We start from the raw sequence: 16,879 nt of genomic DNA on the forward strand, positions 1-16,879 counted from the left end.
ACCATAAGTCTAATTCTGTAAAGCTAAATAACATTTCTAGATTAAGATTCCTGAAAGTAAAGTAGTCTAATTTTAAAGGACAGCTTATGCTTATGACATGGCCATAAACATCACTTACTAAATATTAATTTATGATTTGGTGCAGCGATTAAAATCAAGCTGTGGATACAAACGGCTTAGTTTACTAGGTAACTAGTATCTAGACAGCAGTCCTGGTGCCACAGTCGGTTATACATTGGACTGCTACTGCAGGTCCAGGCCACCACCATGTGATCTTCAGGAGAAACGTGACTTTCTACTCCATGAAAGAGGTACAGTCTGAGAAACGCAAAAGGGGCAATTTTACCCTGTCTTATAGGGTTGATATGACCCAGAACTGACTCAAAGGAAGTGAGTTTGATTTGAGGATTCAGACATCACATTTTAACTCTAAAAAACCATCCTTGGACACACTTCCTATTTGATCATTGCTTGATAAGTTTCAATCTCACATTCAATGTAAATCTATCAAGGGCTCCATGCCTTATCTTCACTATCAGTGAAAGCTCTAGAGTTTGCCAGATGTGTCAAATAACAACTCTCATCTGTTTTATACAGTTTTTAAAAATTATTTTATTGGGGGATCTTACAGCTCTTATCACAATCCATACATCCATCATGTCAAGCACATTTGTACATAGGTTGCCATTATCATTCTCAAAACATTTTTTTGACTTGAGCTCTTGGTATCAGCTCACAATCTGCCCTGCCCCACCCCCCATGATAATTTTTTTCCTATCTTACACTGACCATTGTCTCCCTTAACCCATTTTTCTGTTGTCCATCCCCCTAGAGGGGAGGGGTGTGTGATGTCGATCATTGTGATAGAATTTTCCTTTTCTCCCCCCCACCCCTTTCCCCTTTTGTTATCGCTACTCTCATTATTAGTCCCGAGGGGTTTATCTCTCCTGAATTCCGTTTCCAGTTCTTATCTGTCCAGTGTACATGCTCTATCTAGCCAGATTTGGAAGGTAGAATTGGAGTCATGACAGTGGGGGGGGGAGGGGAGGAGCATTATAGAACTAGAGGAAAAGTGTGTGTTTCATCAGTGCTATACTGTACCGTGACTGGCTCATCTCTTCCTTGTGATCCATCTGTAAGGAGATGTCCAATTGTCTACAGATGGGCTTTGGTCTCCAGTCCACCCTCCACCCCCCCATTCACATTGATATTTTTTGTTTGGGGTCTTTGATGCGTGACACCTGATCCCACTGACACCTCATGATCACACAGGCTGGTGTGCTTCTTCCATGTGGGTTTTGCTGCTTCTGAACTAGATGGCCACTTATCTTTAACCCTTTAAGACCCCAGATGCAGTATCTTTTGATATCCGGGCACCATCAGCTTTCTTCACATTTGCATATGTACCCATTTTGTCTTCAGCAATCGTGTCATTATACTGTAACTTTTATTTACCATGTTTACTGTAGTTCAGATGCAGGTTGTAATCAACTGATAATTACAAAATGTATTCAACTGACAATTACAAAAATTAGTGATACCCGGTGTGAAAAAGGATGTGGCACAGCCTCTCACAAACACTGGAGGTATGAATTGGCAATCATTGTGAACCGCACTTTGAAAACAACTAACAAAGTTTCCCATGAGCCTACTACCTAGTATTAGTAGTAAGACACTACTCAGTACTACCTAGTAGAATTTTCCGTTGAGCCTACTACCTAGTAGTCGGTTACCTACCTAGTAAGTTCGTGTGCAGACTTTCCCAGCAGAAATATCAACACAAGTAACCCAAGAATGACACAATGAAGTATTGCTTGAAATTGTGAGAATTGAGATGAATCTGTGTGAAAAGCAGTAAACATTGCAGTCCTGAGATTGCTATACTTTGGAAAGGATTGCTTTACTTGGTTCTTGGCTGATGACTGGGTATTAAAGCTTTCCCTAAAGGGTAAGAATGGCTCACTGTGCCTACACTGCTTGTACAAACAATAGCATTTATGCTGAATACCCACTTTCCTTTGGTGAGTCTGGAATTCTGAGAAAAGGGTGGCTGCACAGCCAGCCTCCAAAAAAAACCCGGGGCACCAAATCGCTGATGAGCACCCCTACCGGCTAACACGTCACACTTGTCACAACTGTTCCTAGAGGATGTGAGCAAGTCCTGTGACTCCACTGGGAGAGGACCTTGGGATCTTGAGCCTGGTTTCCTCCAGACTTTGCCCATGTGCCTTGCCTTTTCGTTTGTCTGGTTTTGCTTTATAAGTTTCTCAAAATTCAAAACTAACTGTCATCGAATCAGTTCTGGCCCACAGTGACTCTACAAGGCAAAACAGAACTACCCCTGTGGGTTTCTGAGACAGTAAATCATTATAGTAGTAGAAAGCCTCATCTTTCTCCCATGGAGTGGCCGTTGGCTTCAAACTACTGACCTTGTGGTTAGCACCCAAAATGTAACCAACTGTATTGTAATAAATCTTAACTGTGAGTGCAATGATCTGCTGAGTCCTTTTAGTGAATGCACCTTGGTGTGGTCTTGAGACTGACACCCTGACATAGAACCTAAGGTGTTACAAAAGGATTTATATTTAGCCTTCATAACTAGATTTTAAATTCCTGGATAATATAACGCTAGAAAAAAGTAAGAGTATAATGATAGGTAGAGCTTATGAAATGATAGGATAAATCTGCACCTAAATATGATACTCAAACTATGCACTGTTTTCAAAAAATTCATGAGAAAATATTTTTCTTTTAATTGCATTTTCCAGAAACTCTTTTAACCCCCAAATATGAAGTATATATAAACATACATGCATACATATATCCACATATACCATCTCATATACACTTTAGACCAAAAGGAGTTTTAAAGCAAGTATTAAAGAACATTCAAAGATTACAGAAATAGAAACTATGTTATGAACTTCCTAAGTTAACAAAATAATTTATATGCTTATGCTTGAACTACTGAATTGTATATGTGGATTCTGTGCCAATAAAATGGCTTAAATGATAATGTATCAATCATGTAATTTTCATGTATAAATAAAATTAAGCAAATATGAAAAATTCTTTATTGCACTTGATGATACAACAAAAATAATAAACATATATCATGAATAAATCAATTACCAAAGTATAAATACCATCTATACTCGAGCATAAGCCGAGTTTTCAACACATTTCTAATGCAGTTTTTGTAGTAAAATTAGGTGACTTGCCTGATATTGTTTATACTCGTGTATATACAGTAGTTACTTACATGTAATCATTAACATTTCAAGTAAAAATATTTTAAATAAAATGACATAGATAGTAATACAAAAATGGTACTAAATACAGTATCACAAAAGACATGGAAAATATTAAACGTGCAATTAGCAGGATTTTTTCAATTATATTCTAACTCGGATTTGTATCTCCATGTATGCAGATTTTATAAAATGGTAAAATTAAATTTCAAAGTAAATTCTCATTGTAATTCTTTGCACTTTTTCCCAAAACTGTCAATATATTGCTATTTCAAAGAAAAATCTACAATTTCCTAGAAGAGTTATTTTTAATACTGGCATTCTTCCTGTTAAAACACACCAACTGTACATCTTCTGTTTTGTCAGAACGCTAAAAGTTTTCAACTCTTTTCCAGGTCCTTGGTTCAGTGTTTTCTTTTCCTCTTAGGTGCAGTGAATGCTAAAGAAAAAATTTAGAAGTCTATTAGTTCCAAACAATAGTACTTACTTGATCCGATACATTTAAACAAAATAGAGGTTTCATCAGTGTAACACGAATGTCCTCATAGCAAAGATCCAGGAAGAAATCTTAAATATGGTCATGTACATGAATATCTCCTTCAAAGATTCATGTGCAAACTTCCACCTGCAAATCCGTGCTATGCTAAACTCTACAGAAGCTTCCCACGCTGCATGAGCTCTGACTGCCCAGGCCCGGGTGCCAGATACATAGCGATCTATGCCAGCGCTGTTGGACATAAAGTAAATGATTAAGATTCCCAATTTCATTTCAGCTAAATCTGGAAATATACTCCAAACCATTAGCACCATTCAATTTCCCAGTTCCCACAGCAACTGCCATCACACATTCAAATAAATGCCCACCTAGAATCAGCTGTAAATTTAAATGTTATTAAACATTAAAAGAGAGACAAAACCATGACAGTATGACAGATGCACAGAAAGGAAATATTCCCCACCTAGGAAAAACTAAAGAGGAAAGCAGGAAAAGGCAGAAGAAGAAAAAGACAGCAGAGTGCTAGGTGAGAACCAGCACAAAGGCGACAGGCCACCAAAGAAGCCAACACCCAGATTAAAGCAAGGCAGAGAGCTGGGGGACCTTTCTCAACGAACATGAAACCGAGATGAAATATGCCTGAACGCACTGCATGGAGATTTTCATGGCTAAGGAAGAGTTTTTGAATAACTTACTGAAAAATACATAGAAAGATAATAAATTTTAAAAGAGAAAAATGAAATGCTATTGACTTGCTATGGAAACCAAGGCTGTAGATAAAAGGGTGAGCCACAGTATATGACGTGGCCCCACTGTCAACAGTGTGCACTGTGCCTAATTCTGGAACAAGTACACTGGGAAGGTAAGGGTGGGGAGTATGCATGTTTAGAGCGGGAGATGAAGAATATGTTAAAGAAGCCTAAGGCCTCACTTTCTTCAAAAAAGAAGGAAGCAATCAAACACTGCATGAAGTGTAAAGAATAAATAATACGAACCGAAAGATGAAGCAACATAAACGTATCGAGAGACAGGATAAAGTACCAAACAAATCCGTTCACAGCTCAGAGTGGCTGTCTCTGAGGAGTTAGAAATGAAAGTCAGAGTCAGAAAACTGTGATTTTTTGATAACGAGGATTATAAAATTATTTGAATCATGTGCATATATAGTTATGATTGTTATCAACGAAAATAAAATGTTACCAAATCACAAGCTGACAGATACTGGAATGTGACTTGTCAGGTAGCTATAAAGGCATTGTGGGTATTCAAATGTTAACTCACACCAAAAAAAGCCTTTAGTCCAAATGAGAGCAAAGTTCTGGTGTAAAACTCACCACAAGACTATAAAGCACCCTGTGCTGATATAAGCAAACCCTCAGGTTTCTGAAAGATAAATCTTCCCTTTCAGTGGTCTCTTCTTTATCTCAACCCCTGTGCTGCCGCAGTGCCCTGTTTCTCTGTACCAGCCAGGGTTCCTTCCCCTTGGGGCACAATATGATCTGATTAACGCAACGCGTATGGAGTATGAGGAGGCGCCTAAACGTTCCCGGGAAAATGGGATTAGAGCTCATGGATATTTTCCCCAGACTTCCCTACTTCAGGCCCAAGACTGCGCTCAGATCTAAGATCACTATGATCAAAACAAACACGGCAAATGCCTTTATCATCCTGTACCTAGCTAGGTGCCTGATAAACACCCAGTAAACACTTACTGCATGAAAACAAAGCCGAAATGGAAAAAAAAGCACATACGTATTATTCTTAATACACGTTATACTCCTACTACAGAAAATGAACTGCTGTTTAATGACAAACAAAAACATCCAGTGCCATCGAGCCAATTCTGACTCGAGCAACCCTACAGGACAGAGCAGAACTGCCCCCTACGGTGTCCCAAGATATTCTCTTTACGACAGCAGACTGCCTCGGAACTTCTACTGTCCTTTCCACCGAGCATGGAGTGCTCTAACCCCTGCACCACCAGGGAGCCTTATTTAATCATCTCTACAGTCAAATTATGAAAACTACAACTTTAAAAGTTTATTTTAATCCATGCTGTGCAACAGGCAATTAGTTAGTCACAAGCATCATTACATAGGTGATATTTTCATTTTATTAGTAGGTGAAAGGAGTTTTTTTGTAAGTGGCTTTAAATATTGAAAATGCATATTTTATAAATCTTTTCATTTGATGGGAGTATATTAGTTGTTCCCGTGATTAAGTATATTCACTTACTGATAACAATGGTACCTTATCCCTCATCTCTTACCTCCAACTGCCTCCACATCCACTCATTTAATGCATGCTATTCCCTTCTCACGCAGAGCCCGGGTGGTGCCGAGGTTGTGAACTGGGCTGCTCACAAGGTCAGCAGGTTTACACCACCATCCACTGAGAGGGAGAAAGGCAAAGCTTTCTACTCCCACCAAGAGTAACAGTCTCAGAGACTCACAGGGGTCATTCGACCCTGGCCCAGTGTTGCTATGATTCAGAACTGACTTGATAGCAGTGTGTTTGCGTCTTTCTGTATTCACGGATAACTGTCAGGATTAAGGCTGGGGTTAATACTGAAGTTGCCCAATATCTGCATCACAAAGACACGCCGTCAACCGTCCTATTCAAAGGCTTTAAACCCGTTTCCTCCAGGAGCCGGACAAAATCTCAGCTGTACCTGTTTTACTACAAGTTTCATTGGGCTCTTCCTCTTCTTCTGTAATTATTGGCATACTCAGCCTTGATGATTTAGCTTCTTTAGTTGCATGCTTCATGTCACCTGGAAAGATTTAAATAATGATTTAATAAGAAAACGAAGAAAACTAACCTTTGAGAAAACTTTCCACACAAATTAAGAATGTCATTTTTACTGTCACATAAAAAATAGATGTTTATAATGAACACTGAAATTGTAACAGAAAACAGGAATATGCATTTTAGAGTACATACCTTTTAAAAAAGTAATATATTTTTAACTATGCATTGAAAATTTAAAATCTCTAATTTTCCAATGAAGTACAGAAAATGGAGGTAGAGGTGAGAAATGAAACTATCAAACGCAAATATCTAATCAGTCTCTATCACACATAATAGATACCAGAGACATCAGAGAACAATCATGTCTGTGACTTTCCCTTTATGAATGAATCACAAATGTAACTTTACAGTTAATGGCCTTGTTTTTGAATGCAGCCATACCTTCTCTTGTCACTAGGTATGTGCTACAGGATAGATGTAGTTCTCTAATTTGCCAATGACTTTTCATTTGAAAAATCATTGGAATTTTTTTTACATCAGTCTGCTGTGGCCTGAAGAAATACACTAGTCAAAATTACCGTGTACTATTGCGACATCAGATCCTGCTTAGTACAACTACCATGTCCCAATAACCACGCCTCCACATACCCAGAAACCCCAAACTCCATGCAAGGCCGTTGAGTTCATTCTACTCGCAGCAGGCCTGCACAGGGGCTTCAGGGCTGCAAACCTTTACAGGAGCAAACAGCCTCAGCTTCCGGCTGGTGGGTTCGAACCCTGCATCGGCAGTCCAACTCTAACCTGACAGAAGCCCCATGCACAGCCCCTCTCTACTGTTTATGCCGTTTAATTCTCCACACTTTTCCCACTGGACGCACTGTCTTCATTGGTGTCTATATGGTATCTCCTCTCACTAGACAGAATACACGCTCCACAGGGCAGATTTCAGTTGGTTTACTTGATGCGCTGCTAACAAACTGAGAAATGTATCTGGCATATGGTTTCAATTATTTTCACCTATTAATATTTCATGGAGCAAATGTGCTAAGAAGTTATCTGTCAGCACAGAAGGCAACAGACCAAGGGAAAATGATTTTAAGCCTTCTGCTCTGAACGCAGATATGCTGGGACTTCAGTGGGTGCAGAGCTAGGCATGACAAGAACAGAGTCCGTAAGACGGTGCTGGGAAAACAGTAGCCAGAGGCTTCCATTTATAACACGACTCAATATAGTGTCAAGTTCCTGTCAGGTCATTAAAATAGCATTGACCTTTACTTGCAATTCCTCAGAAGTACTTAAAATATTTTAAGATGATAGGTTTAAAAAGAAAGATTCTTTTTTTTTTTACATTTTATTAGGGGCTCATACAACTCTTATCACAATCCATACATATACATACATCAATTGTATAAAGCACATCTGTACATTCTTTGCCCTAATCATTTTCAAAGCATTTGCTCTCCACTTAAGCCCTTTGCATCAGATGCTCTTTTTCCCCCCTCCCTCCCCCCTCACCCCTCCCTTATGAGCCCTTGATAATTTATAGATTGTTATTTTGTCATATCTTGCCCTATCCGGAGTCTCCCTTCCCTCCCTTCTCTGCCGTCCATCTCCCAGGGAGGAGGTCACATGTGGATCCTTGTAATCAGTTCCCCCTTTCCAACCCACTCACCCTACACTCTCCCAGCATCGCCCCTCACACCCCTGGTCCTGAAGATATCATCCACCCTGGATTCTCTGTGCCTCCAGCTCCCATATGCACCCGTGTACAACCTCTGCCCTATCCAGTCCTGCAAGGTAGAATTCGGATCATGGTAGTTGGGGGGAGGAAGCATCCAGGATCTGGGGGAAAGCTGTGTTCTTCATCGGTACTACATCGCACCCTGACTGACCCATCTCCTCTTCTAAATCCCTCTATGAGGGGATCTCCAGTGGCCGACAAATGGGCCCTGGGTCTCCACTCTGCACTTCCCCCTTCATTCAATATGGTGTATACACACACACACACACACACACACACACACACACGTATATATATTTAAAAAAAGATTCTATTTATACCTTAGTATCTATATTTAAACTTTGAGCCTCTAATTTTTGTGTTTTACAAAATAATAATCAGTACCATCTACCCCAAATTACCAATACTGTTCCTCACAGTCTTTTTTAAACCTATATTTTCAATCTAATAGAATCTATGCAGTCGAGTCTGATAGGGTGCCACACTGCCTCCAAAGTCTGTTTTTGGTATTCCAGGATTTCCTCACTTTGCCCCCCTTGCTGCTCTGTTGCATGCTCTTAGTGTTTTGCTCCAGTGATGGAGTCAGATTGTGCACTATTCCCATACTGTGTCTTCAGTGTTGTTCCACGCAGCACTATAGTTTAGAGGGGGAGATCATGTCTCAGGGTGGGGCCTGCCCTATGGTCCTCTCTGTGGGTTGTCTGTTCTGAGCAGGAACATCGGCCTCGGGGCTTGGTAGACCAGAATGTCTTCTCTTCCCTCTCCATCCCTTTGCGTTTCTCCTGTGAGACTCGACTGGAAAAGACTTGTAAAGACCAACAAACAGACCTTGAACTAAAAAAGAATCTACCCAACAATGTCAAGAGTAAGATTTCTGTGTTAAAAACTGACATTTGGGGGTTAGAGCTTCAAAAGTAAGTATCATTTAGGAATCTATTTCTATATTAATTTTTATTGGGGGCTCACACAACTCTTATCACAACCCGTACATCCATCAATTGTGTCAAGCACATTTGTACTTATGTTGCTATCATCTTTCTCAAAATATTTTCTTTCTACTTGAGCCCTTGATATCAGCTGATTTTTCCCCTTCCTCACGAACCCTAGATAATTTATAAATTATTATTGTTTTGTCATGTCTTATACTGTCCGGCATCTCCCTCCACCTACTTTTCTATATTAATTTTTAAATGAAAAAAAATCATTACTTTAATAGCTTTCAAAACCACACCCACCCCAAAAAAAAGCCCACATACAATGCCTCATTCAGCTATGCTGCAAGAACAAAGAAGTAAAAGCACAAAGCTTGAGAACACTTATCCCAAGCTCCACAAAGTATGTAAAGCTCATGAATTTTCATCAAACTGGACCAACCAGTTTCCTACATTATTACAGGTGAAGCCACAAAGTAGCACAAAATTGCTACAAGTCTACTAGCAGCAAATGAGACAGAAAAACTATTTTAGGTTAAAAAAGACAAACGCAAAACACACCAGACTCAATTCCAACTCTTAGTGGCCCTATGGCACAGAGAAAACAGATTCTGTAGGTTTCAGAGACTATAGATCTTTACATGAGCAGACAGCTCCATCTTTTTCCCAAGGGGGATCTGGTGAGTTCGACCTGCTGACCTAGCTCTTGCAGTTTGCAGCCCACTAAGTCACCAGGATTCATACCAAGCCCTATATTCCAGCATGAGGCCATTTGTCATAAAAATAAACTACTTGATATTACCATCGTATCATAAAACCCATGAAAATAATATGTTCACGATGATGATAACCTGATTCAAGAAGAGTATCAAGTCATATTCAGGATACATTATTTCCGAAAATGGAAGCACATCACACACATTTTGCTTTAGGATTTTCTTAACTATAAAAATAATAAGTGCACATGGTAGAAAACAGAAACACTTGAAAAACAAGTACAATATGTTTAAAAATGATTCAAGCAGAATAATTAAAATTCTTAAGTTCAGATATTTAAATCATTAACCTCAGTGTATCCACAAAACTAATTCGCAGAAGGAGTCAGCTAGCTAATTTTACTATGCACAATGCTGATGATGTGGGGTGGAAATACCAGTAATAGAACATTGCTAGTACTGCCAAAAGAACAAGCAGATCTGTCTTGGAGACGTACGCTCCAAGAACGCTCTTTAGAATCAAGAATGGCACGATTTCATCTCACGTACTTTGGATATATGATCAAGGGCAACGCAAAAGGGGAGGACCCCTGACGCGAAGGATGGGACACGGTGGCGGCAACAACGGGCTTAAACATAACAACTGCAAAGATGGCGCGGGATGGGCACGGTGTAGTTCTGTGGTGCATTGAGTCAGAGTCAACTTGACGGCACCTAACAATGACACTTACTACGAGGCAGTGGTTCCGAAGAACACTGCATGGTTTAAAATCAGGAAGGCTGTGTGTCAGAGAAACAGCTGGATTAATGAAGAAGAATGTGGCTTCAGAATTGGAGGAAGGCTCATTAACAATCTGAGATATGCTTATTGCCTAGTCTTGGCTCAAGGGACTCCATTTTGAGTTTGGCGCCTTCACCTTAGCTCTCAGAACTCACTCCTCGCTGGCCTCCCCTCCCCTCGCTGAAAACCGCAAGTTCTGAGAACCAAACATCCTCAGAGCCAGGACATTCTTTGAAGATATGGTCACTCCACCGTCCTTGACATATGAATAAAATTAGCAACCTTCTCCTTTCTGAAGCATCTGTGAATAGACCCTCCCCAGCTTTGATCCTTCCCAGCTGTGCCTGCCAGCAGTGGGCATAAAAATGCTGCCAGGATTTTTCGGGGCGCGGTTTTAATAGCTCAATACCCCAAGTTGCTGAATCCACCCGCAAGCTCCTCAATAAAGCCTGCTTCTAAAACTTTGCCAATTAGATCTTTGGTTCTGTTTCGTGCCCCAATAAACCTTACACTTATGACACAACGTTTCTTGCTGAAAGAGAGGAAGACTTAAGGCACTTGCCGATGAAGACCCAAGATTGCAGCCTTCAGTAGTGATGACAACTCAATGTAAAGAAGACCAAAATCCTCACAACTGGACCAATAGGGTAACATCATGAGAAATGGAGAGATTGAAGTTGTCAAGGATTTTATCTTGCTCTGATCTACAATCAACGCTCATGGAAGCATCAGTCAAGAGATCTAAAGACGACTTGCATTAAGCAAATCTGCACTGTAGGAGGCCTGGCTGATCCAGGTGTTTATTGATGGGTGACCAATTAGTCCCCTGTGTCTCTGCATCTTTGCAGACAAAAGCATTGCAAAATAACTCAGTTATTTATGACCTTGCAGCTAAAAACATTGAGAGATAACTCAGTTGTTTACGACCTCTTTAAGATTCTTTTGAATCTTGCATATCCGTGTGATTGTCTTACAACATTATGCTTTTATCATTCAAATGCTAAGAAAGTGTGACTAGTTAAGTAACATTTACATAGATATGAGTTTAGGAATGTTTTTAAAGTTCTTTGATGTTTGTTTTAACCATTCCCTTGTAAGAAGAGTATAAAAACCAAGCTTGAATGTACTCAGTACTTCAGTCCATCAGACTATTGTCCTCCCAATCCCATGCTTTGTACATGTCTCTTTCTTTTCCTTTCATCAGCAGATGCAGCTTGATGGGAGATAGCTGGTCTAATCACCCGCAGAAGACCAAAGAATTGATGCGTTCAAATCATGGTGCTGGTGAAGAATGTGGAAAAAACCAAACAAACTCACAGGCATCAAGTCAATGCTGACTCAGCAACTCTGGAGGTCAGGGCAGAACTGCGCCACGATCAGCTGAGACTAGACTTTGCCTGTCTACAGCAGCAGGAATCCCCCCCCCCCACCCCCCGTCTCCTGAAGAGTGGCTGGTGGCTTCAGAGTGCTGGCCTTTCAGATCACAGCCCAGTGCGTAAACACTGTGCTACCAGGGGCTCCATGGAAAGTACCCCAGACTTACTAAAAGGCTCACCCGATTTGTCTTGGAAGAAGTACTGCTAGGGTGCTTCTTAGAGGCAAGGGTGGCTGTGAGGACAGGCTCAGACACAAGAACAGGTGTGAGAATGGCGCGGCACCAGGCAGTGCTTCGTTCTGTTGTGCATACAGTCACGAAGGGTTAGAACCGACTCAATGTCGCCCACCAACAATGACAACAGACTACGGCTCATCTCAAAACTAGACAAGCAGCTAGAGGTCATTTGAGAATAAACTTACATGTGGGTCTATTTTGAGCTCCAGGTCCCTCTCCCAATTACCTGGGAGGCAGCACGGTACTACAGTTAAATATTAAGGTTTGGACTGAGCCACGCTCTTGTTCCAGTCTGAATTCTGCGACTTATTAATTAGGTGACCTCAGACATGCAAACAAAGCTTGCCACACAACAGAAAAACAAAATAGTGTCACTGAGTTGATTCTTGGACATATCAACCTCATTATATACCATATCCGCGGCATAGATAAAAAAGCTGATGTCTTCTCTACTACATCATTATCATTGGTGATGCCAAACCCAGTCATGTGCTTGCTACATTCTAGGAATGTTGAATAATAGATAAGCTAAAGTGTAATTAATACAAACTTAATACAATCAATGAACTGCACATCTACTTATGTACCAGATAACTACTGGAAGATTTAAGCCTGTAATGGCAGATTGGGCCAAATTCTTCATCAAAGAATGTCTCGGCTTCCTCATCCTGTCACCCATATTTCTATTAAAAGCACCCACCTTCATTCTGCCAGCTACTCAACCACTAAGCATCCTGTCTCTCCCCTCACCTGTCGCCTTCACAGCCAGTTATCTGTATGTAGGTGGAGCACAGCGCTCATCTATTACTCAGCTTCCTGAAACTTGATTTACCGCAACACCATTTTACTTAGGGTTTCCACTTTGAGTTTGTGTCCAGCTACTGACCATACTATGCCCAGATGAATTCTCTTCAAGGAAAACTTGATAACGTGCCCCCAAATCTCACATGAGTCTCCTCTGCCTACCAAGTTAGTTTAAACTTCTTGACTCTACCTTCAAAGCCTGGTCACAATATACTCCCCGAAAGTCTTCTAGCATTAGCAATAACTCCTCAACACAGCCTTTACCCGCCAGTCAAAAAGGAACCCTGGGTCTTAAAGGCTTGAAGATAAACAAGCGGTCATCTAGCTGAGAAGCAGCCAAGCTCACACCAGCCTGTGTGATCATGAGGTGTCAACAGGATCAGGTATCAGGCATCAAAGACCCAGAACAAAAAATTATATTGATGCAAATGGGGGGGGGGGGTTTAAGACAGAGGGAGACCCAAAGCCCATCTGTAGACAACTGGATATCCCCTTATAGAAAGGTAACAAGGAAAAGACGAGCCAGTCGTGGTGCAGTACAGCACCAAGGAAACATACAACTTTCCTCTAGTTTGTTAATGCCCCCAGTCCCTGCACTATCATGACCCCAATTCTACCTTACAAATCCAAATGCACCAGAGCATGTATACTGGTACAGATAAGAGCTGGAAACACAGGGAATCCAGGGCAGATAAAGCCCTCAGGACCAATAATGAGAGTAGCAATACCAAGAGGGTAAGGGGAAAGTGGGGAACAAAGAGGGAAGCAATCACAATGATCGACATATAACCCCCTCCCAGCGGGACGAACAAGAAAAAGTGGGTGAAGGGAGACAGCAGTCGGTATAAGACATGAAAAGGTTTTTTTATAAATTGTCAAGGGTTTATGAGGGAGGGAGGGAAATGAGCTGATACCAAGGGCTCAAGTAGAAGGAAAAATGTTTTGAAAATGATGACGTCAACATATGTACAAATGTGGTTGACACAATGGATGGGTCTATGGACTGTGATAAGAGCTGTAAGAGCCCTCAATAAAATGATTAAAATAATTTTTAAAAATGGACCCCCTGGCTCTATACTTGTCAGCTACCTTGCCTTTTGCCATGCTAGTCTATTTGTCTGAGATTCCATATTTATTGCCATATTCACCTTATTTTATTAAAGATTTATTGATTACTAAATTATCATTTGGCTATATAAAATGTAAACATAAAAACATGTGGGCATTTTGACCTGAAAATTTCTCAGGCTCCCATTCCCTGAAAAGCCAACTACTGTGAATATATTAGAGATTTTTCTCACTGATATATAGTGAGTTTGCACATATCCATATTTTTAGAAACAGAAATAGGATCATGTTAAAAAAATATAAAGCCTCTTTCACTAAACACTGTATCAGCACTCTATACACATCTTCCCTTATCCCTGTATGTGGAGCTTCCTCAAACTTTTTAGTAATTGACATGTATTCCCTTATATGAACTGACAATAATTTTATTTATCCAATCTTTCCATGTCATACATTTGAGCTGCTTACAGCATCTTGCCATTTCAGATAATCCTGCAATGAATGTTCTTATGCATTTATCACTATTAAAGGATAAACCATTACAAAAATCAACTGGTTATACACAACTCTTTTTCATGTTTAAAACATTGATTTGTATGATAGGTGGATTATGTCAATAAAATGGTTAATTTTTTAAAGAAGCCTAAATTTTAAAAATACCAAGTAATACAAGGTTTGCACATTTAAATTTTGACAGATGACCACAAATTGCTCTCTGAAAAAAAAATGTGCCAATTTACACTCCCACTTAAAATCAGAGACTTTTGTTTCCCCACACTTAAATTACCAATACCTATTCAATATCTTTAATTTTTGCCAAACCAATGAATGATTATCAAAATCACTTTTTAGTTATTCATTAAATAGACCTTCATAGTCACATTGAGGAGCCATGGTGGCTTAGTGGTTGCACAGTGGGCTGAAATCTGAATGGTTGGCAGTTCAAAACACCAGCAGCTCTGTGGGACAGCCTGGGCTTTCTCTGCTCCCATAAACACAGTTACATTTTCATAAGACCACAGTCACTATGAACCAGCACGGACTCCGCAGCAGTGAGGCTTTGCAGTCACAGTGAGTGTTTACAGTTTACTTCTCAATGCTTTCTCCATGTCCTAAGCCCATCTTTCTCCTGATGGCCTTTTCTTAGGAAAGTATGGGCTAAGCAGTGGACTGCTAATCAAAAGCTCAGCAGTTCAAAGCCCTGGCTACTCTGAGGGAGAAAGGTGAAGAAAAAAAATTTATAGTATTGGAAACCCTATAAAGCAGCTATACTCTATCCTATAGAGTCTCTCTGAGTCACAATTTATTTAAAACAGTGGATTTGGGTTTTCTAAAACTAGACACTTTGACATTATCATATGTGCTAACAACGGCCCTAAAACATCTTTTGCCTTTTATGGACTATAAGGCTCCTCTTTTTCAAAAGCCTATGAAACAAAAAATACCTTTTCATTGTAAGAAAATGGACTTTTGATTAAAGAGACTTGGATCCTCACTCAGGTGCAGAAAAACAAATGGGCCTTTTCAGACTACTTATAAAACTTACGAGCAACAACACTAATAAACTCGAAAAGTGAGGCTACAATCATAGCTCTATATTCAGATTACATTTTATTATACACCCTAAACTCAACAAGAGATCCCATAGGTTAAATAATACCTGCCACTAACTTTCATAAAATGTACATAAAAATTCCTATCCTTAAGTTAATTTCATACTTTATGAAACAATATTTTAAATAAAGGCACTAACTAATTAATATGGCTAGTGAAGGGAGTGCTGAATTTTCATCAAATATCCCCTCTAACCTACTTATATGAAAAATTATATGAACAGCCCTAATATGTGTACCATTCTAGCATCCTAGATCAACAGTCAAGGTGTTCTGCACTTGGGTTTCTTTTTGATACATGTAACAGGATATTTTCAGGATTTTTGACCAATTTCAGCAAGTGAGATTGGTCAACTGATTTCTTGAAGAAAGTCATGCTAGCTTTGTAAAGAGAATGAAAGAATTCCCCTTTGAAACCCTTTACCGACAACTCCTAATAAAATGTGGTCCCTCCTCCTCTGAATTCTCTGTACACTTCAAGCAACTATTAAGGCATTAATCAGTATCCGATTAACCCACATATCTTAAAGGAGCTGAGCATCACTGCTCTCATCACTGCCCCACGGTAAGGGAAAAGAGCCATTTTTAAAAGGTTATAAAATCTCATATTAAAATACAGTTATTTGTTTAGGAAGTACTTCCAAAGTAATTTTATAGCTATATGATTTGAAAAGAAAGCATATTCAGTTGAATAAGTACAGTTGACTAAATACTGGTCATGAAGTGTACGACTTACCCTAGCTTCCTCTACATGTTTGATTTACACACAAAAAGGACTAATGATGTGCGCGCTGGATAATTCTAGACTAAATCTATGACTATCTTTACCACTGTGAACAAACCATTTAATCTGCATTGCCCTTGATTTCATCAACCATGAAATGATGAACCTCACAGGGCACGTACAGTCCTGTCAGCAGTAAGATTCAAAGCGCTGAGAGGTTTGTTTTAATCTAATAGTAATTCTCAGGAGGCTGTGGGTAAGGCAAGCGCCCAGCTGTTAGAAAAGGGAAGCGAGGACGAGGGAGGTGGTCAGGAGACCCGCTGTCCGGAGGAGAGAGCTACCTTTGTCTCTGGAGGACACCCTCTTTCCCGCTGATTTCGGTGCCTCTCT

The 16,879-nt window shown here is 40.0% G+C and overlaps 1 protein-coding gene across 1 annotated transcript in view; it reads right to left on the bottom strand.

Annotated features, from left to right (window-relative positions):
• Positions 1 to 624: 624 nt before the first annotated feature.
• SNAPC1 (small nuclear RNA activating complex polypeptide 1) overlaps positions 625 to 16,879 on the bottom strand; it is a 29,489-nt gene continuing 13,234 nt past the window's right edge. Inside the window, exons 8-10 of the mRNA XM_075531313.1 lie at positions 16,831 to 16,879; positions 6,419 to 6,520; positions 625 to 3,690 (exon numbers count right to left, since the gene is read on the bottom strand). The exon at positions 16,831 to 16,879 is cut by the window's right edge and continues 102 nt beyond it. Of these exons, the coding sequence (XP_075387428.1) occupies positions 3,656 to 3,690; positions 6,419 to 6,520; positions 16,831 to 16,879 (186 nt within the window). The 3' untranslated portion in view covers positions 625 to 3,655. The remainder of the gene's footprint in view (positions 3,691 to 6,418; positions 6,521 to 16,830) is intronic.

Source organism: Tenrec ecaudatus, chromosome 14, assembly GCF_050624435.1.
Source record: "Tenrec ecaudatus isolate mTenEca1 chromosome 14, mTenEca1.hap1, whole genome shotgun sequence".
Taxonomy (NCBI): domain Eukaryota; kingdom Metazoa; phylum Chordata; class Mammalia; order Afrosoricida; family Tenrecidae; genus Tenrec; species Tenrec ecaudatus.